Genomic DNA, 22,373 nt, shown 5'->3' with positions numbered 1-22,373 from the left:
CTTATGTCGGAAGCCTTCGCCCCAAAGAGTGGTGATTAATCGAAATTTTAGCAGTCTGCACGCATACAGAACTGGAAAGGTAAGCATCCAATCAAACAGACAGGTAATAGAGAGTGTCTATACCTAATGAATAGTAGTAGCATGAGGTAGCAAGTCAGTGCATAGAAGATAGGAAAACCTTCAGAAAGTAAGAAAATTCAGACACAAAGAAGAAAATAAAAGTTGAGTAAACATTTAACAAGGCAATTTAAGTGCATAATTGTGTCCAACAGCCACTGGCAAGTCAGTCTCGATATACGCCCCCTTTCTTTTTGAAAGAAAGACTACTATGTAAGGAGCGAAATGCGACTATTGGATGATGGTCACGCAAGCTAAATACGGAATTTAAATCTCTATGGTTGTTTAACATAAGATAGGCTTTGGACATTACATTCTCTACAGGAGACGTAGGCTGCTATGAACCGCAACTGCATGTCCCTTTGAGTTGTATTTTTGAGCGCAATTAACTAGCCGTTTGTGAACGCGTGAATACTGCTCTAAGGCACAGATTTAAGGCTGCCGCTGCCAGAGGACTGGGCTACTCACGGTAGATGTCGAGCTTCCAGGAGTCCTCCAGCGAGCTGTCGGGGATGAGCGGCGTGCTGGCGCGGCACGTCAGCAGCTTCCCACTGTCCTCCATGGTCGGTACGAACGTCAGCGTACTGGTGGTCACGTTGCCGTCCGGACTCGACTGCAACAGGCACCGCCGACGTTCCAATCATACTTTACCGTCGTTTCTGCTTTATTTCCAAAGAAAAACTTCTCGGGAAGCTTGGTCGGAAACGGGGGATATATGACATATTTATTACCCTCCAAAATTTGATTAATGTAATTAATGAAATTTTGGGAGTACATTTGTGTGGGTAAAATATTTACTGGATTAACACTACAAGAACGTACATGTATTGTGTTGTACAGATATCAGATTGTTGGAAGGAGTACCACATCTGTTGCAGTTGGTCGATCAATGCAAGGTTGACACTGGAGTTTTCGTCCTATGAAATCCCATATTTGCTTGATTCCAGACAGATCTGGCGATCGAGCAAGCCAATACAACATGTCGACACTTTATAGAACATGTTGGGCTGCAACAGTGGTATGTGGCCAACGTTATTCTGTTGGAAAACACACCCTGGAACACTTTTCACGAATGACAGCACAATACGTTGAATCATTAGACTGACTTACGGTTTTTCAGTCAGGGTGCGTGGGATAACCACAAGACTGATCCTGCTGTCATATGAAATCGCAGCCCAGATCATAGCTCCACGTGCAGTTCCAGTGTGTTTGGCGCACAGGCAAGTTGGTTTCAGGTGTTCAACTTGCCTCCTCCTTCTCCTAACCGACACACGGCCATGGGCGGCACCGAGGCAGAACCAGCTTTCATCAGGAAACGCAACAGACCTCCACTCCGCCTTCAATTAGCTCTCGCTTGACACCACAGATGTCGCAAATGGCTGTTGTTTGATGTCAATGGAACGCACGCTACATGGTGCCTGGGTCGGAATTGTCCTTGAAGTAACAGATTTGTTACCGTTCGTTATGTTACGGCGGTACCAACTGCTGCTGAAATTGCAGCTGCAGATGCAGTTACTAGATGTGCCAGAGCCATACGCCGAACAGGATGGTCGTCCTCTCCGATTGCCATGAGGCCGTCCGGAGCCTGGTCCTCTTGCGACTGTGCCTTCTCGTGACCACCGCGCCAACAGTAGAGGCTACATTCTTTCCTAGTCTTTCTGCAGTATCATAGAAGAATCATCAACATCTCATAACCCTGTTACACGACCTCGATGAAACTCAATGGGTTATTGATATTGGCGTCATTGTCGCCTTAAAGTCATTCTTGACCAACTTCAATTCACCACGCCTAATCTCAAAGGTAACTAACCCTCACGACCGTTACAGCATGTATTTAAAGCAAACCACATTTGAATCCTCATAGTGGTGATACCAGCACCACTCTTAAGTGACTGGCCTGAAATTTCATACCTATAAACAGGCCTATCAACTTTCATTTATGTCGCACAATTCCTTCGTGGTGTTGGTATTTGTTTCCTTTAGTGTATTTTTGGGACAACGCGTTCCAGACAAAAAATTGAAGGCTAAGTGCGTATTTGAATATCCGTTTATGTACTGTATATAGCTTAGAGAAGTCGACGGGTTCCTCAACATACTCACTTCTTACACTCTTTCCACCACCAGTGTATGTAGTTATTCCAAACGTTGGAGTAAGGGGATGGAGTACACAGGTGTTCTATCACCAAGGTGACACCAGTGATTTATACAACCTAACGACGGTTTCCACAAACGAGGAGCGAACTGGGAATGAAGACTTCTGAAGCCACTTAAACTGAAGTATCGTAATTCGTTCTGCATGTTTTTTATTCCTTCTTCAAAGAGTAAAAAATCAGTTACATGCAGTACATTACTTTTCATCAATCCTGAGTTTGGAAATAGCACCACCTGTTCTCCAGAGTAATAAGAAGAGGGATTCGTATTGCTATCAACACTGGGATACACACGGTTTGTTGTACTGAGCTTTTGCTTTATAAGAGGCGTTTGGAATTTAATTCAGGGTATCGGCACTAATTTTTGTGATGTATTGTTGTTAGAAATAGATATCGTCCACTACCAGAACTGACCAGCAATTATTTATCCTTTCATTGATTATTCGTGTTCTTGTGTGTTGTCACGACGGAAAATTTCCATGGACTTGGAGATAATTATTGAACACATAAACAAATATAAACAGTTATTCAAATCTGCACTATCTGTAAACTGCTAAAAACTCTTTTTGGATATTCAGGCCGAATTTACAATCGAAAACCTTGGAGGAGAGCTGCTTACTGTAAAAACCTTCCACTTATTCAGTTACAGTCAATTGCTGCCATTTAATCTTACTGACAGCCGAATATCTACGTGTCCACATTTATATTACGATACCATACGACTGGTGTTATCCTGCTCGGAAAAAAATTCGCAATACCGTTCGAAACTAGTGAGAGACACACTCGAACTCTACTCTTCACCCAAAAGCTGGTGGGAAAAAAGGCTGGGACGTAAGGTACTATCTTTATTCTTTTTGATGGGTAATAGGTTCAAGTGATGAGATGCTGGTGTTGGAGACAGCTTACCGCTGAAGACAATTTCTATTGTTACTTAACATCAGAGTTCGCTACACACTCCTGCTCAAAAACTACGCTGCAGTCCAGGTAACCGAAGCCAACATACACTACCATAACTCATGAAATAGATGCATCAGAGCACTAATTACACTTCAAAATTGTTGTGAAAAAACCAGCACTTGTAATTGACGTCTCATAATGTAACACATGTACTATGAAAAATGTCCTAAAAAACAGCAGAGGGGGAGATTTGATCGTGCATTCTCCTTGAGAAGCGTCGACAAACTGCTGAAACTCAAGACCCTCTCACATCCTTCTCTCTTTCCATCCATCCACCTACGTGGACGACACAGGCTTTTTGAAACGACCAGCCGCTCCACACAGTGCCTCGTGGCAGGAAGTGTCCGCTGACCGCCTTGAGGCGATGGTCCTTAGCCAACACAAAAGCGTGTATAGTGGAGTAAATAATAGAAAATAAAAGGATGACCGCATCAAGTGCAACTTGTTCATCTAAAATATAGCGACACGTCTCCCACATGCCACTCCGTGGTCAGTGTGTGGCTGTGGCCGGCGACCACCCACTGTAGACAGCCCCCCCCCCCCCAACCCCCTCTTTCCTCCAGCAGTCCACCTTTCTGCGATGGATAACAGTTGTACTTACCATCAAAGAAATTCTTTCTTGCAATCAGCTAAACGTATTTTTTGGAAAGATAGGGCCCCATCCAGAACAACAACGAAATTCCGAATGACGCTCCAGATGGGTTTTTCAGAAGCTATGGAAACAGGAAGTCTTCCGCCTGAAGTGACCAAAGCCTCACACCACAGTGTCTTCACCACAGCCAGCTCCAGCGAGCACACTGCTGGGCGTCCAGTGCTATCGACGCCGAAAAAAGCTACACATATTGTAGAGTGTGATGCTGTCATCCCTCAGAGTAAAACCATGATAAAAGGAGACTATCCCAAACGTTAGTTGTTTGTCCAAAGGGACAACTGCGACATCTTAAGGAATTCAGCCACCACGCCTTTCCGAGCACTGGACGGTGACATCAACGTGACTCCTGTATTAAAGCAACTATATCACGGCAATAATAAATGTCCTCTTTCCACGAAAATAACCACAGGTCATTTTCTTTCAGTTTCATGAGCAAAATGGTATAATTTTTATATTCAACTGCAGGATACAATTCACATCTCATAATTTTGCGACATCCAGTGAAGTGCACAGCCACCCATTACAGATGATCAAGTGTGTTACAAACATTTCAGACACGTAAAATAACAGGAGACAACACAATCTTTCACGCCATTAGCTCAATTATCTGAAAAAAAAAAAACTCAATCGTTTCACGTTCGACAACAAGAAGCTGTTATTCAAAAGGACGTAACGGTTTTGTACACTATGGCAGTGATCATTTTACGGTTGCAATACTATGTCATACAGGCGTTCATGAAACAAATCGTGAGCAACTGTCTTGTAATAGAATCTCGTAAGATTTTACCACGCACCTTTTCCATGACATCAAAAACAGTTACCGTCTGGATGTTCACATTTGACATTTTTTATGCATAACTCACCACTAACGACATGTCTAAAATTTCTGTCATACAACAGCAGGTTCCTGCGTTCTAGTTTTGCAAGACAATTGATCATCACTACCGTTTCTCGCCATCAACTCGTATGCCTAACAAACAACCTGCCATCATTTCTAGAGTGCACAATGAGCTATAATTCAAGTGGTGTCTACTTTATAATTGGAATTTATGATGTATGAAATAACACGCAATCGTGGCCATAATAATAAAAAAACAGTCATGAGTCCACGAGAGTAGATTTCGATTAATTTTATGAGCAAAATCGTTGCTGTTTTGAGGGAACTATAAGCATCCAGACTTTAACCAGCTATAGCACTCTTTCTATCACACTTCCCCTACTACTACTAAGTATATTACTTCATCAATAACTGCATGCTGGCAATACGAAAGAATACTGAGCGAAAACCAAGGCTGGGTGGACATTTCTCATAAGTTTTTTCTTTCACGTGGTACGACTGTGTCTTAGAAAGAGAGGCGTAATCGACCTATGAGCCGCCATAGGTTAAAAACATGATCGTAACGGCTATATTACTGTCACATGCGGTATTGGTACTACAGGTGCTCACTAGTATCGCTAACGATATCCATGTTAAAATCTATACAAGCCTTGTAAATTGAGGTATGGCATTATCTCCGATTGAAGTGGTTTTTCCACACAAATACCTCGTCACTGAATATAGACCTTGATCGCTGGAATGCATATTAATACACCAACAGTGCTGTTAGACGTTGCCTACGGTGCTAGCTCGTTATAAAGTCGCTGTGTTTTTAACATCTGGCTGCTTGTAGGGGGATTACGCCTTCTCTTTCTAAGACACAGTGGAACCACGCGCAAGGAAAAACTTATGAGAAATGTCCAGACCAAAATAAAGTACACTAACCTAACTTTCCTCTTCTGCATCTAGACAGTTTCCTTGTGATGCGGTAAGCACTTGGGCTTTCCATCCAGTAGAACTACGGTTTGAGTACCAGAAATGTCACTGCCATTTTTATTTCCCGCCAATTCCAAGTGCCTCTGGTGGTATAATTGTGTTAGTAGGGTGCTCTTGGGCTTTCTGGCCAGAGGGACCAGGGGTCGTGTCCCTGAAAGGGCACTGCCAGTTTTTATTTCGCGCCCATTCGCTGTTTGGTGGGGCGGGGGGGGGGGGGGGGGAGGGAATCAGCACAGTCCTGGGACAACGTAATTCCCACCAAAATTCGAAATTCACACACCAACCGGGGGTGGGCGATGGTCGAAAGGAGGGACAGGGGCTGGGGCCCACCTGTAGGCTGAGAAAAACACATGATGCTATCGTGGAATGGGGGAGGGCCTAATCCGGGACGGGGGAGATCAATTGCTCAATTTAATTTAATTTAATTTAATTTGCGTATCAGTTTCATAGCAAAAGAGTCCTGTTGCTGCAAGGTCCCAACTACTGCTAAGGCATGACAACAGAAAATAAATTTCGGTTAAAATACGGTGTACTAGTCCCTTATTTTGTCCACGATATTTAACTATGAGGTGCTAGGAGCATCTTCGCAGATGCGGGTAAGCAGCAACTCTCTAGACAAAATGTAAGATTTGCAGACTTGTTGAACGACAGCTAAAGCCCGTTAGTCATTATTGACATTACCTGCGAAAGAATCCATCTACACATACTCATAGAAAACTGTAATATATGTTCTATGAATTTGACTTTAACGGGCAGCGTGCAATCAGAACATAGTCACTCGATTAAAATAAACGAATTTGAGAACAGTGTAAGTAGATGGGTTTGTCGCATGTTCATTTAGTGCGTCCCCTAAATGAATTATGAATCGCCCTGTAAAAGAGAACACTGGCTGCTTTAGAGCTCTGCAAACATTGTATATTTGGTGGAAGGAGGTCAGCCGGCCGGAGTGGCCGTGAGGTTCTAGGCGCTACAGTCTGGAGCCGAGCGACCACTACGGTCGCAGGTTCGAATCCAGCATCGGGGATGGATGTGTGTGATGTCCTTAGGTTAGTTAGGTTTAAGTAGTTCTAAGTTCTAGGGGACTTATGACCACAGCAGTTTAGTCCCATAGTGCTCAGAGACATTTGAACAATTTTTTTCAATAAAAACTTCCCACGAATGTCATCAGACAGAAGAACGTGATGTAAACCACTTGATGCTTTTCTGCAGTTTCTTCGAAGCACAATAAAACAGTTTCCTCAAAATTTTGTGAAGTTAAAGGTTGTCCGTCCGCAAGTGCTACAGTTTTATTGCGTCATGAACATCTCAAATACACTCCTGGAAATTGAAATAAGAACACCGTGAATTCATTGTCCCAGGAAGGGGAAACTTTATTGACACATTCCTGGGGTCAGATACATCACATGATCACAATGACAGAACCACAGACACATAGAGCATGCACAATGTCGGCACTAGTACAGTGTATATCCACCTTTCGCAGCAATGCAGGCTGCTATTCTCCCATGGAGACGATCGTAGAGATGCTGGATGTAGTCCTGTGGAACGGCTTGCCATGCCATTTCCACCTGGCGCCTCAGTTGGACCAGCGTTCGTGCTGGACGTGCAGACCGCGTGAGACGACGCTTCATCCAGTCCCAAACATGCTCAATGGGGGACAGATCCGGAGATCTTGCTGCCCAGGGTAGTTGACTTACACCTTCTAGAGCACGTTGGGTGGCACGGGATACATGCGGACGTGCATTGTCCTGTTGGAACAGCAAGTTCCCTTGCCGGTATAGGAATGGTAGAACGATGGGCTCGATGACGGTTTGGATGTACCGTGCACTATTCAGTGTCCCCTCGACGATCACCAGTGGTGTACGGCCAGTGTAGGAGATCGCTCCCCACACCATGATGCCGGGTGTTGGCCCTGTGTGCCTCGGTCGTATGCAGTCCTGATTGTGGCGCTCACCTGCACGGCGCCCAACACGCATACGACCATAATTGGCACCAAGGCAGAAGCGACTCCCATCGCTGAAGACGACACGTCTCCATTCGTCCCTCCATTCACGCCTGTCGCGACACCACTGGAGGCGGGCTGCACGATGTTGGGGCGTGAGCGGAAGACGGCCTAACGGTGTGTGGGACCGTAGCCCAGCTTCATGGAGACGGTTGCGAATGGTGCTCGCCGATACCCCAGGAGCAACAGTGTCCCTAATTTGCTGGGAAGTGGCGGTGCGGTCCCCTACGGCACTGCGTAGGATCCTACGGTCTTGGCGTGCATCCGTGCGTCGCTGCGGTCCGGTCCCAGGTCGACGGGCACGTGCACCTTCCGCCGACCACTGGCGACAACATCGATGTACTGTGGAGACCTCACGCCCCACGTGTTGAGCAATTCGGCGGTACGTCCACCCGGCCTCCCGCATGCCCACTATACGCCCTCGCTCAAAGTCCGTCAACTGCACATACGGTTCACGTCCACGCTGTCGCGGCATGCTACCAGTGTTAAAGACTGCGATGGAGCTCCGCATGCCACGGCAAACTGGCTGACACTGACGGCAGCGGTGCACAAATGCTGCGCAGCTAGCGCCATTCGACGGCCAACACCGCGATTCCTGGTGTGTCCGCTGTGCCGTGCGTGTGATCATTGCTTGTACAGCCCTCTCGCAGTGTCCGGAGCAAGTATGGTGGGTCTGACACACCGGTATCAATGTGTTCTTTTTTCCATTTCCAGGAGTGTATAAGAAACGCCTTTTTGTTCTATACGACATAATAACGACTGTACATGACGTTTGGTGTGTTATGTAATCTCACAGTTTCGTCTGTAGTTGCTACGTCACGTTTCCTTATCTGTAAGTATTATACCTGTAGGGATTGGACAAAAATGCGGAGACAGCTCGAGAAACGCATTATTGAACAGAAATGCAGATTCTAGACCAGCCTGCAGGTCCTGATGTTGCATTTGGTCACTAACAGCACCTGTGCAAAGTCCTTAATACTCTATAGTTCTCAGTCGTAGTGAGAACAGTGTTCTGTGTCGTTGTGTGTGCATTATGTCGGAACTAAATGAATTCTTACGTGGCCAAATTCTTGGTGCTCGTATGGTGAATGATTCTGCAACAAAATGGTTCAAATGGCTCTCAGCACTATGGGACTTAACATCTGAGGCCATCAGTGCCCTAGACTTAGAACTACTTAAACCTAACTAACCTAAGGACATCACACACATCCATGCCCGAGGCAGGATTCGAACCTGCGACCGTAGCAGCCACGTGGTTCTGGACTGAAGCGCTTACAACCGCTCGACCACAGCGGCGGGTTGATCCCGCAACCAAACTGAGCGACGTGCTTGGTGATTCAAGACACTCCGTATCGATAGTTTATACCACATACAAGAAAAACGGGAATACACCCGCTTAGTCACAATATGGATGACAGTGTGCAATGAGTGATCGCGACAGATGGCCATTGAAGAGGAGTGTTTAGAAACATAACCGGATGACAGCTACAAAAGTCACTGCAGAACTTAAAATCGAGTGCGAACTCTGTCAACACCAAAACAACAGCAACAGATGAGTGGTTCGAATGCCCGTAATAGGAAAACGTGCCTAAGCCACAAAAGGAGGATTACGGAGCAATTAAAGTAAGTAACATGATCGGATTAGTCTTGTTGTACACTTTTTCCAATTTCTGGCCGAGTTTATGTCCCAAGGGAGAAACACAGATGGACTTCGGTGAGGATTTGAGCAGCAATGCCGTGGTATTCCATAGTCAGCGTGATTACTCCGCAAAGGTCACATTACTATGAAGCTTTATAGGATCATTTTGGCCTGCGAGATCCATCCCTCGGTACAATATTTGTTCCACAATGGTGATGCTATCTTCTACGACGACGCGACCCTATTCAGACAACGCAAAATATCCAGAACTAGTTCTGTGAGATACGAGATGAATTGTTGCATCCTTTCTGGCCACCACAGTCATCAGATCTGGATAGTGTAGAGCCATTGTGGTCTAATTTGGAAAGAAGGGTGAGTGATCGCTATCCAACTCCATCATCGTTACCTGCCCTTGCCGCTGTTTTGCATTACGTGTGGTATAATATTTCCCTGAAAACCATGCAGGACATCTTTTTATCCATTCTGAGACAACTGGAAGCTATTTTTAAGGCTAACGAGTCTCCCACACCGTATTAGACATGCTAATGTGTTTCTTGGGTTTACTCATATTTATCCACCGAAAAATAATGTCAAACCATTGTCCAAATCATTTATGTTGTGATTTTTCTGTACACCGTATGTGATTTTATAAGAGCTGTTTGCGATATGGTTCAATACACGCAAGCCAAAGGCCACTTCATAAAAGCAGTGTATGGGCAGTGCATCTCTAGCCTGGAGGTAGTGCTGTTATGTTTTGGGAGTGTTTTTCGTACAGTCTCCGCTTTTAGGTGACCGTAAACATAAACCAAGACATTCATTTTAAGATTACGGTGACCAAGAGTTGAACTTTCATGTAAACCTTAATCTGAGTACGATGTGGAAATTCCTATGTTCCAAGATAGCAACACTGTTGACAAATTACCGAATAGATTCGCATTCTGTGACTATACTTTGTTGTCAGCTGTTCGCGAACCCGGATTTCCCGCTTATAGCGATCGGTCGCCTTAATCTCGTTGGCTACCCAAGCGCGCCTCCAAGACTGATCCAAACTCTTACCTAGTCATTGTGCTTCATTTTCCTCAGTCATGACTGCCCTTATGCTTTCATAATTCCTGACTCTCACACTGAGAGATAAATATTCGTAGCTTTAGCCTGTCAGCGCATGGATACATATTGAGTGCGTGCATTTCTGGACACTTATTGTGAAGATACAGACACTATATATACACAGACATCGTAACCGTCTAAAATTCTGATCAAGCTCCTTGCCTGGTTGACACTCAGGTACCATTTCACATCTCGATAGGCCTGCGGAATCTCTCGATTTTAATCCCGTATAAAATGTCTGGGACTGTTTGGAACAGCGGGTGAAACATACCAAACAACGTCTCACGTGTTAGGAGCTCCACGTACGAGATCTAATCACGACTGTTCTCAGCTTGATAGGGTGTACATTAAGAAATTTCTGAACATCTCGTCGAAATGCGGCTATTATTTTGTCCAACGTACGTAGCAGATTGCTCTGCATAGTGACTTCTGTTGAAGAGCAGAAAGTGTGGTGTGACTCACCGTCTCCCTGGTGTTGCGCAACTGGACGCCGGCCTTCCACCAGGAGAAGACGGGCGGCGGCCGCGTGCCCACCGCCTCGCAGTCCACCTCCACCGGGGCGTCTGCTGACAGTGGCCGGTTACGGCCGCGGATGCGCACCGACAGCGGCCGAACTGCAAAACACAGCCATTCAGATGTAGCCCGACCGTTCTTGCAAGAAGGTATTAACACTTACCATGAGCTCATCTTTTCTTTATCGCCACTGGGTGGAAACCCTAACGTCTTCACCACTTCTCATTGTGGTACTGTATGGGGTGTTTAATTAAAGTGTTACATATTCCTGCAGGACGTGGTTGTTCAAAACTAGAAGAAAAGTTCCAGAAACCAAATACATGCTGAGGTGTGGGCCGTTTAACTTGTTGCGGCGTATTATTTGCAGACGAAGAAGAATTCACAAGAGATGTCATAATAAATCGTTACTACACGCATGTCTCGGCAGGTGCAAATGATTGAGCAATCTTGTAGATGAGACATCAGGATCAATGTATGAACAGGAATTGCAGTGAACCACAGATAGAACCATACTAAAACGAATTTAACTCCGTCCGAAAGGCGTCATAGGACCCGATGATACCGACCGATCACCGTGTCATTCTCCAGATAGGTGTCACTGGATACGGATACGGAGGGACACATAGTTAGCAAAACGCTCTCCCCACAGTTTTCAGTTTTCGTAACCGGAGCCGCTACTTTTCAGTCAAGTAGTTCCTCAACTGACCTCGCAATGGCTGAGAGCAGCGCACTTACTAACAGCTCTCGGTCAACCATCCAAGTACTAGCCCAGCCCGACAGTGCTTGACTTAGGTGATCTGACGCGAACAGATGTTACCACTGCGACATGGCCTTTGGCATAGAACTATAAACTTTGCCAAGAAGAGTAACAGGCGTGTATCACCGAACTCTGCACGATGAATTACCAGCCTTATTTGAGAACGTAACCCTTGTTGGAAGATAACTACTTGCCACCGCACAGTTTTCTATGGATCGTGCGAAAGTGAGTCACAGCGACGTTTCATGAGCAGTGGATTTGTCGAAGAAGACGAGTTGGATGGCCTCCCCACTCATCACCCCAAAATCTCTTTGAAATGTGGCTATGGCGACATTAAAATGCATTAATGTATTCCCAACCCATCGACGATGTGCTGACGTTACAGAAGCGAGTGTCCAATGCATAGGACGCGATTCGAATGGACCGAGTATTCTAGAAATAGTACGTGATCCATTGTGTAGAAGGGCTGAAGCCTTTGCCATTATGTATGGTAATTATGTGAGCTCAAAACTAGGGGGGATAGGTCCGAAAAAATCTCACCAAATTTCATTTAAAGAGAGGTTTGAGGGAGGGGATGGGTGGCAATGAAAATCTCGTATCAGATTTTAATTCCGAGAATATACGTTATAATAATGGATAACACTTTGTTATTTTACTAATCCCGAGCACAGAAATTATTGAAGTGCACACCAGTATTTATGGCTTCTCTGCACTGAACTGAATACTTTCCACATTTACATGCCCGGGGTTCTCCAATTAGAAACAAGTGCTGCACAAGTGTTCGATTTAATTCTGGTAATTCCCTGCCGCCATCGGTTGAAATCAGTGCGTGTCAGTTAGCTGTGATATTCTGCAAAGCATAGAACACCAATGTTACTATGTTAAACACGAACTTGCCTCGAAACTTTTACAATGCATATGTTAAATGGCCTGCCGTCAAGTTGAAACGAACGTTCGTATAGGAAGTTAATCGTTATAGGAGTAAGCTAAGCTGAAGTTCACTTATAAGAGTTCTCTCAGATGCCACATAAATCAAGAGACTGAAAAGCACGTAATCATAGCGTTCAAAGGAAGATACAAAGACCTTTCTCTTCCATCTGAAAAATAAGTAAAGGTTTTTGAGTATCCGTCGATACGGTTAATACTATTTTCGATGAGCCTTTCTTTTCGTCTGCCTCTCTGTTTGTCGATACAGATACTATTTCTGGTTGACATGTTTAAAATAAAATGTTTTTCATCCCACATTATAAGTAAAGTGTAGTACAGTTTCTAAATCTATGTACTACATTTCTGAGTAAAACAGAGGTGAAAATGATAACTACGTTTAAGGTGCACTATAACGAGTTTAATTAAATTGCTTATCTTGAAACCTGTCAAATAGCAGTGAATATAAACAGGATGTCCATTATTATAAAGGATAACGTTTTGTTTCATAAAAATAATTCCGAGTAACCTGAAAGGTATTTTTAGTGGTGTGAAACTGAAACATGAACGTATCAAATATATCTGTTTAACAATTACAGGGTAAATTTAACGTAAGGTGAAGGGGGCCTCCCACATCGCACAAAGGGATAGAGAGGAAGGGGGGGGGGGGTGGTCAGGTCCTTCGTAATTAATGGGTCTCCAAATTACGTGCAGCATTGTTGTAGTGTCTGCTTCTAAGTAAAATATAGATGGTAATGAGAACACAGATTGGTCCATACATGAACAGCTATTGCTTTCCGGACATCCCACTGTAGGAAGTTTTCTGCTATGTCTGACGAGTAGTGCCCCTTGTAGATGGCGATTGTCGTCAGATGGGACTGTTAACCTCCACGACTTTCTTTTGTCTTTACTAGAGAGGACAAGGATTTTGTCAGTCTGTGAATCACGTAAGATAATAACAGGGCACTTGAATTGATCAAACTAAATATTATTACAGAGACCAAAGGGGCATCATTCTAGCGACGATGAGAGTCGCAAGGGGGAAAATCCACTGACGTGAGCGACTTTCACGAAGGGAAGGCTCTTATGGCTCGGCACCAGGGAACGAGCATCTCTGAGACAGTGAAGCTGGTCCGTGTGCTACTGTCATGAACATCTGTGGAATGTGATTGGAGGAGTAGGCGACAAGGTACTGGATCGTCATGCCACGTCATAGAAAGTGGAGGTCCAAGGCTTGCCCGCTATGTGAAGTAGGTTAGGCGGTGACCTGTGGAAGATCTGATGACAGTGCACAATGCTGGAGCAAGTGAAAGTATTTCGGAGCACATCGTTCAGCGCAAGTGTTGAACATGGGCTTCCGCAGCAAACGACCCTTACGAGTTGCCATACTGACCCAATACTTTGTCGCTTAAGACTGCAATAGGCACGGTACCATCGAGATTGGACCCGGATCAATGGACCATGGTTGTGATGCTGGGCCACAACATTATCGGGTAAGACTGCAGCAGCACCAGGATCATCGAAATTGGACGGTGGTGCAGTGAAAACACGTCGCCTGGTCGAGAGAATCAAATTTCTTATTACACTGGGCTTGTGGTCGTGTCCGAATACGTTGTCATCCAGGAAAATGACTGCTCAACGTAAGTACAACACCACGGACACAGGTCTATTGGAACAGTATTATGCCACGGTTGATTTTCACTTGGATTTCCGTGGGATCTGTAGTAATGATCGAAGAAAATATTTCTTTTTCTGGTATTAAGGTTGATACGTACAGGCTTCATCAAAGTGAGTCGGTCACTGAATTAAAACCACTTTACACAAACAAACAAAAATGGTTCAAATGGCTCTGAGCACTATGGGATTTAACATCTGAGGGCATCAGTCCCTTAGAACTTGTTGTTGTTGTTGTTGTTGTTGTCTTCAGTTCTGAGAATGATTTGAAGCAGCTCTCCATGCTACTCTATCCTGTTCAAGCTTCTTCATCTCCCAGTACTTACTGCAACCTACATCCTGCTAAATCTGCTTAGTGTATTCATCTCTTGGATTCCCTCTGCGATTTTTACCCTCCTCACTGTCCTCCAATGCTAAATTTGTGATACCTTGATGCCTCAGAACATGCCCTACCAACCGGTCCCTTTCTCTTGTCAGGTTGTGCCACAAACACCTCTTCTATCCAATCTGTTTAATACCTCCTCATTAGTTATATGATCTACCCATCTAATTTTTAGCATTCTTCCGTAGCACCACATTTCGAAAGCTTCTATTCTCTTCTTGTCCAAACTATTTATCGTCCATGATTCACGTCCATACATGGCTATACTCCATACAAATACTTTCAGAAACGACTTCCTGACACTTAAATCTATACTCGATGCTAACAAATTTCTCTTCTTCAGAAACGTTTTCCTTGCCATTGCCAGTCTACAGTTACTTTGCTCCCCAAATAGCAAAACTACTTTACTACTTTAAGTGTCTCATTTCCTAATCTAATTCCCTCAGCATCACCCGACTTAATTCGACTACATTCCATTATCCTCGTTTTGCTTTTGTAGATTTTCATCTTATATCCTCCTTGCAAGACACTGTCCATTCCGTTCAACTGCTCTTCCAAGTCCTTTGCTGTCTCTGACATAATTACAATGTCATCGGCGAACCTCAAAGTTTTCATTTCTTCTCCATGGACTTTAATACCTGCTCCGAATTTTTCTTTTGTTTCTTTTACTGCTTGCACAATATACAGATTGAATAACATCGGGGACAGGCTACAACCCTGTCTCACTCCCTTCTCAACCGCTGCTTCCCTTTCATGTCCCTCGACTCTTATAACTGCCATCTGGTTTCTGAACAAATTGTAAATAGCCTTTCGCTCCCTGTATTTTACCCCTGCCACCTTAAGAATTTGAAAGAGAGCATTCCAGTCAACATTGTCAAACGCTTTCTCTAAGTCTACAAATGCTAGAAACGTAGGTTTGCCTTTCCTTAATCTTTCTTCTAAGATAAGTCGTAAGGTCAGTATTGGCTCACGTGTTCCAGTATTTCTACGGAATCCAAACTGATTTCACATCTGCCAACACCTGCTTTCTTTGGGATTGGAATTATTATATTCTTCTTGAAGTCTGAAGGTATTTCGCCTGTCTCATACATCTTGCTCATCAGATGGTAGAGTTCTGTCAGGACTGGCTCTCCCAAGGCTATCAGTAGTTCTAATGGAATGTTGTCTACTCCCGGGGCCTTGTTTCGACTCAGGTCTTTCAGTGCTCTGTCAATCTCTTCACGCTGTATCGTATCTCCCATTTTATCTTCATCTACATCCTCTTCCATTTCCATAATATTGTCCTCAAGTACATCGCTCTTGTATAAACGCTCTATATACTCCTTCCACCTTTGCTTAGAATTGGGTTTCCATCTGATCTCTTGATATTCATACAAGTGGCTCTCTTTTCTCCAAAGGTCTCTTTAATTTCCCTGTAGGCAGTATCTATCTTACCCCTAATGAGATGAGCCTCTACATCCTTACATTTGTCCTCTAGTCATGCCTGCTTCGCCATTTTACACTTCCTGACGATCTCATTTTTGACACGTTTGTATTCCTTTTTGCCTGCTTCATTTACTGCATTTTTATATTTTCTCCTTTGATCAATTAAATTCAATATTTCATCTGTTACCCAAGGATTTCTACTAGCTCTCGACTTTTACCTACTTGATTCTCTGCTGCCTTCACTACTTCATCCCTCAGAGCTACCCATGCTTCTTCTACTGCATTTCTTTTCCCCATTCCTGTCAATTGTTCCCTTATTCTCTTCCTGAAACTCTGTACTACGTCTGGTTTAGTCAGTTTATCCAGGTCCCATCTCCTTAAATTCCCACCTTTTTGCAGTTTCTTCAGTTTTAATGTACAGTTCATAACCAATAGATTGTGGTCAGAGTCCACATCTGCCCCTGGAAATGTCTGACAATTTAAAACCTGGTTCCTAAATCTCTGTCTTTATCATTAGATAATCTATCTGATACCTTCTAGTATCTCCAGAATTCTTACACGTATACAACCTTCTTTTATTATTCTTGAACCAAGTGTTAGCTATCCCTAGAACTTTGAACTACTTAAATCTAACTAACCTAAGGACATCACACACATCCACGCCCGAGGCAGATTTCGAACTTGCGACCGTAGCGGTCGCGCGGTTCCAGACTGAAGCACCTAGAACCTCTCGGCCACGAGAGCCGGCTTTACACAAACACATACGGTCGGTTAAAAGATCGCAGATCAGAGTTAGGACACAGTCAGAACAGGAACGTCGGTTATAAAAAAGTCAGAACAGGAGCGTCGGTCATTAACAGCGCAGGATCAATGCGCAAATTCAGCAATCGACTGTGCACTCAAAATTCAGAACAAGAATTCCTCCGAGATCGCGGTCGAGCTGGAAACCCTTTCCTCGTTTTAGCAGTTAGTAATTACACGTCTTCCTTAGTCACGGAATCCTGACACGTTGGGATTAATTCTCGTACATTGTGGTAACATTTACATAAGACAAACAATACGCACGTTATAAGATTGCGCACCGAACGCTGGCGACTCAAACGCCTTCTACTGCCGAACAAATCTGCCTTGACCGAGCGTTACATTTCTGCAGGTCATTCCATAGATTACAGGAATGTCGTTATACTGGCAACATCCCCGTAATACAGCAACTGAGTTGTCAAGGAAGCCGTCGAAATTAGATCCAACTCAACAATTCATGGAAATTGCTCAATTCACTTCTGAGTTCCGAAAAAAGTAGTGTTCTGAGTCTTCTCTGTTTGTATTCCAACATATGCTGCTATATCCTAGCTGCACCCAGTTTTCAGTAGCGAGAACTACAACGTCCGAAGGGTAAAAACCAGTCGGGGCCAGAACACAAGCGAGGACGTCAACCACGCACCTAACCAAGAGATAAAACAAGGAGAGATTCCTATTAACACGTACTACTCAACCACGATATTATTGTCCTTGGCCGTTATCAGAAACACGTGGTGACGTTACAGTAAACAAGAACAGTGCTGACTCAGAAAAATGCATCGCATTGTCGATGCCTTCAGGTCGGTTGTTCACATACTATCAATCCTGATAACGCGCTGACACGCGAGAAGACGACCAAAGTACTCTTACGCCCAGTACTAAAGTGCTGTGATTGACTAACACGCGTTTAAGCGACCGCATATCCGAACCAGAAGATCTCTCCAGTACGCACTGCGTGAGGACCCACAGTCGGCGGGCGTCGTAACCTGCTCGCTGGCTGCCAACGTCGTTGCTTCCGCGTCCTCTGTTGCTGTGGCATTATTTGCAGGCGCAGATAACAAACACACCATCAATTTGATGGATTTTCTGATGCCGCTTGCTCTATTTTGCTCTTAGATTGATAGTGTTTTATGTGTGACTGACACTATTGTACTGACGTCTTATCTATGATGCGCGTGCGTTTACTCCACAGTACATCATTGTGGGAAGTGGTTATTAATTCAGTCACCGACTTAGCTGGGAGCCGGCTATCCGGTTATGAGCCCGAATAACAGAAGAAGAAATCTTCCTGTCCCTGATACGTGCCAGAAAGATGAGGGAATGTTTGCAAGAATTTGAAACCATTTTGACTGTTTTGCGACCGTGACCGTCTCAAGAAATATGTAAAGGTTTTTTTTATTTTTTTTTAACAACTGCTACTAGCCACAAACTTCGTCAACTATCGTATTACTTACTTATTTAGCGATATGTTTCGAGGTAATACCTCATCATCAGGCTAAATGGCATTACAAAAGCAACTTTACAATAAGTCCATACTGATATTACATAGTCTTTTCGTAAATGCTGTGATCATCCAGTGGAAGAAGAGAAAACTTAGTAAGAGATGATGTCACTTTGGAGGCTGGACTGATGTTTTCACGAAAAAGTTTTGTAGCGGTCACTCACTTTTTTATTTTGGCGCGGCAGCCTCGTTGTGGGTCGCTAGGGTGCCTCCATTTCTGTGGCTCTCCTTGTCACTGTTCACAAATTGTCACTAACATAGCAGTAACTTGGAAAACGACAACAGACAGTTCTGTAGTGCAGTGGACAAGATGGCGGACGAAATACAGCTGGTTTTGATTTGACAATCGATTTGTCGATCTATGTGGTGTCAGATGTTTACCTGTCTTCTGCACGTCTTGTTATCATATTACAGATGTAGGTTGACGAAATACATTACAAATTGAGCACCTATTACAATATTATTGAACACATCATGAAATAAACTAATTTATTTTACATATTTCTAAACTATTGCTGGGGCTAGAGTTAAACGACTATCATGTGATGTATTTTTTTGTTCTAGGAGTACTGTAGTGAAATTGGAAAAGAAATGTGAATTTTTTAAGTTTGTCATTTCATTCAGGATCTCGTTATTTCCCATGTATCCATGGATGAATATTTCCATTTCTTCCAAGATGTCCATTTTCCAGCTCTTTTCTAAGTTATGTAGTACTTTGAGTTCTTTGTCTATTGTAACACTGTGTCCTGTTTCATTTATATGTTTCGCTATAGCTGATTTATACGGCTTGCCAAGTCTGAAACAGTCAATGTGTTCTTTAAAGCGGGCATTAAAATTTCTTCCTGTTTGGCCAATGTAATATTTGTTGCAATGACTGCATGTAATTTTATAAATTCCTGCTTTATTAAGTTTCTCTGTAGGATGTGAAATGCAGTCCCCAAAGTGCTCCTCTAGGACATCAAACATTCTCGTGCTTCGATAGGTTCGAGGTCATTCTTGCATGAACCACATCTTGTGGAAATCAGTGTCACTTTGAATAATAGAGATGAAATCATCTTCCAGATCCTTCACATACCGTTCGGTAGTCACCGTGCCACACCGATTCTTCTGTAACTGGTCATCGCAGACCACACAGTCATCCGCTGAGGGCGAAGAGACTTCTCGATCTCGAAATTCAGATTCTCAGTCTCCCCAATGCGCCAATTTTGCTCATTCTCGAGACTATCCAAACGAAAGAGGACTTCATCTCTAAAGCAAACAATGTATGGCATACTAATTTACATCATGCTCCACGGCCAAACGCGAATTTTGAAAGTCCTAACATAAACCGCTCAGAAGTTATGACGATTTTCTTCATGTAGTTCAATAGTTGTCACCCTGTTCATTGTCACAACGTAAGAGAGTACCGTGGTGCCAGTACTAAGAGGTAGTGGAATTTTCTCTGCAAATCATACTTACCTATTAGATAGAACTGAATCGTGCGGGAGCCACGTGTAGTCAGGTAACAATGTGGTTTCCGCTGTGTACAGTTCTAGGTCACGAGAGCAGTTCACGTATTGGCTGCAGGAACAGGGTGCCTACGAAATGACCTCCCCCAAACACTCCGGGCGCTACACGTCGCTCCGTTCTCGCCTGTGGTATCGGTCGAACAAGTGGCGGACGGGTCGGAGCACGAGTGCACCGTATCTCAATTAAGCGATCGCTGTCGCTCGTGGGCTGTGCGACGCCCGGGGACCGCCGAACCCCATAAGCAGTTAGCGGCATGAACAACGAGCGCGCAGGGGGTTAGCGGGCCTGGAGCAGATGCGTGCAGTAATTGTGAAGAGCGGTAACAGTCGCGCGCGGCCGGCCCGCGGATAACGCTGAGCTACGCTAATATTCGTAATGCGGCTCGATTAGAGCGGCGAGTCTCTTCTGGCGAAACGGCCGCCGTCTGCGGTGTGGCCCTGCCGCGTTGCGCGAAACAGGGATCGCGGAACTGAACTCCAGGTGTGCTGCTTCGCCCCTGATAATCCTGCTCCCCTCTAAACATTGATCGCGAAGTTAATGCAGACCTCAGTCCAGTTTGTAACTGGATTCTCTGTCTCATGTGAAACTTGTCGATTGATTTAGGAACGGGCACTCTGTAACCAACACGGATTGGATCCGGTTTTGGCTGACCTGCGTAATTCGTTAGCAACCTCATTGAAGCAGGGGTCTGAATCCCCGTAGAATGCTTTGAGTTTATATTTTTACCAGTGAGTACACGAGATTTCCTGGTATGTATTTATTGCCCTCTTCCTTTAGTCCATCTTCTGCTTCTCCCTCTCTCTGCTCATCACCTCCCTCACCCCACTTTGTCCATCTCCTTCTTCCCCCCTCTATGTCAGTCTGCTCCTTCCTCCCCTGTCCAGCAATTCCTTCCCCCTCTGTCTGTGTCCTCCTCCTACCTATAATTCCATTTCTTCCTCCCCTTCTCTTTGCCTAACTTCTCTTCCTCCTTCCCTCTGTCCATTACCTCTGGCCTCACCCTCTGACCATATCTCCTCTCCACCCTCTCTCCATCTAATTCTCTTCCCTTCTCTGTGCATTTCCTACTCACCTGCGTTTCCAGGATGAGATTTTCACTCTGCAGCGGAGTGTGCGCTGGTATGAAACTTCCTGGCAGATTAAAACTGTGTGCCGGACCGAGACTCGAACTCGGGACCTTTGCCTTCCGCGGGCAAGTGCTCTACCAACTGAGCTACCCAAGCACGACTCACGCCCCGTCCTCACAGCTTTACTTCTGCCAGTACCTCGTCTCCTACCTTCCAAACTTTACAGAAGCTCTCCTGCAGAAGATACCGACGTCGTCGTCGCACAACAGTTTACAAAAATATAGAAAACTTCGAACTAACGACAACAACAGGCGACAAGAAAAATCGCATCGAGTGAAGAGTGTTGCAGCAAACGCGCTCGTTGATGGACCATGTGTATTTCTTGGATGTAGTCTTAATTTTAGTTTGGACATAAACGATACCTTCTCTCATGGCAATGGATGGTTGATAGTTGCTATAGTAAGAGGTGGTAGCGGAGTTCCAAGTGTACCTGGACTAGAAAGTTTTAATGAATGTAAAGTTTGGAAGGTAGGAGACGAGGTACTGGCAGAAGTAAAGCTGTGAGGACGGGGCGTGAGTCGTTCTTGGGTAGCTCAGTTGGTAGATCACTTGCCCGCGAAAGGCAAGGGTCCCGAGTTCGAGTCTCCGTCCGGCACACAGTTTTAATCTTCCAGCAAGTTTCACCTGCGTTTGTTTATCTCCTCCTCCCACTCTTTCTGCCTATCTCTTTCTCTCCCTGTCTCTGTCCATTTTCTTCCTTTCTGTCTCCATCTTCTCCCCTCCCCTCTCTCTGTCCATTTCCCCCACCCCTCCCTCTGTCCTCCTCCTCCTTATCTGTGTCCATCCCCTCCTTCACCCTCACTGTCACTTCATCGCCTCGTCCCACTTTTCCATCCACGTTGACACGCTCATCCCAATAGGAGACTGGTCGTTCTTACGCCAATATATTTCTCTCCAGAGTTTAACTAACATGTATAGAAATTCGGTTGAAATAGTCCCAGGGACTTTGATAAGCTTTTAACCCGCAGCTTTGCCCACTTATACACATGTGCACTTATACTTAACGTATATCACAGGTATTAGCACACACATTTAACCTGTATCTCAAGTGTATTTCGCCCTGCAGTTTCATTTTGACACAGCGCAGGGTGTATAACGTCGTACCTCTTAAACTATGTGCTGTAAACAAACCAAGCTCTCACATATGCTGTTTTACGACGTGTATGCATTGTCACACTGATGCAAACAATCATCGTCTCCGAATTGTTCCTGTACAGTACACAATCTTGTGAAATGTGTTCATATCCTTGTGCATTTAGGAATTGTATTGAGTATAATACAGAGAGCAGATTATAAACGCTAAAGACACCCACATACCGTAACACC

At 44.5% G+C, this 22,373-nt stretch overlaps 1 protein-coding gene and 1 non-coding gene across 2 annotated transcripts in view; both read right to left on the bottom strand.

The window, feature by feature from the left end:
* Window positions 1-22,373, bottom strand: part of LOC126188497 (nephrin-like) — a 758,389-nt gene that overhangs the window by 127,918 nt on the left and 608,098 nt on the right. The window contains exons 6-7 of the mRNA XM_049930101.1: window positions 10,900-11,051; window positions 586-730 (exon numbers count right to left, since the gene is read on the bottom strand). Of these exons, the coding sequence (XP_049786058.1) occupies window positions 586-730; window positions 10,900-11,051 (297 nt within the window). The remainder of the gene's footprint in view (window positions 1-585; window positions 731-10,899; window positions 11,052-22,373) is intronic.
* Trnap-cgg (transfer RNA proline (anticodon CGG)) lies at window positions 21,070-21,144 on the bottom strand. The gene has a single exon. It is a non-coding gene; the product is annotated as a tRNA-Pro (tRNA).

This window comes from Schistocerca cancellata, chromosome 5 (assembly GCF_023864275.1).
Source record: "Schistocerca cancellata isolate TAMUIC-IGC-003103 chromosome 5, iqSchCanc2.1, whole genome shotgun sequence".
Classification (NCBI taxonomy): Eukaryota; Metazoa; Arthropoda; class Insecta; order Orthoptera; family Acrididae; genus Schistocerca; species Schistocerca cancellata.
Note: the sequence above shows the minus strand (reverse complement) of the source record. Positions and strands in the feature narration are given on the sequence as shown.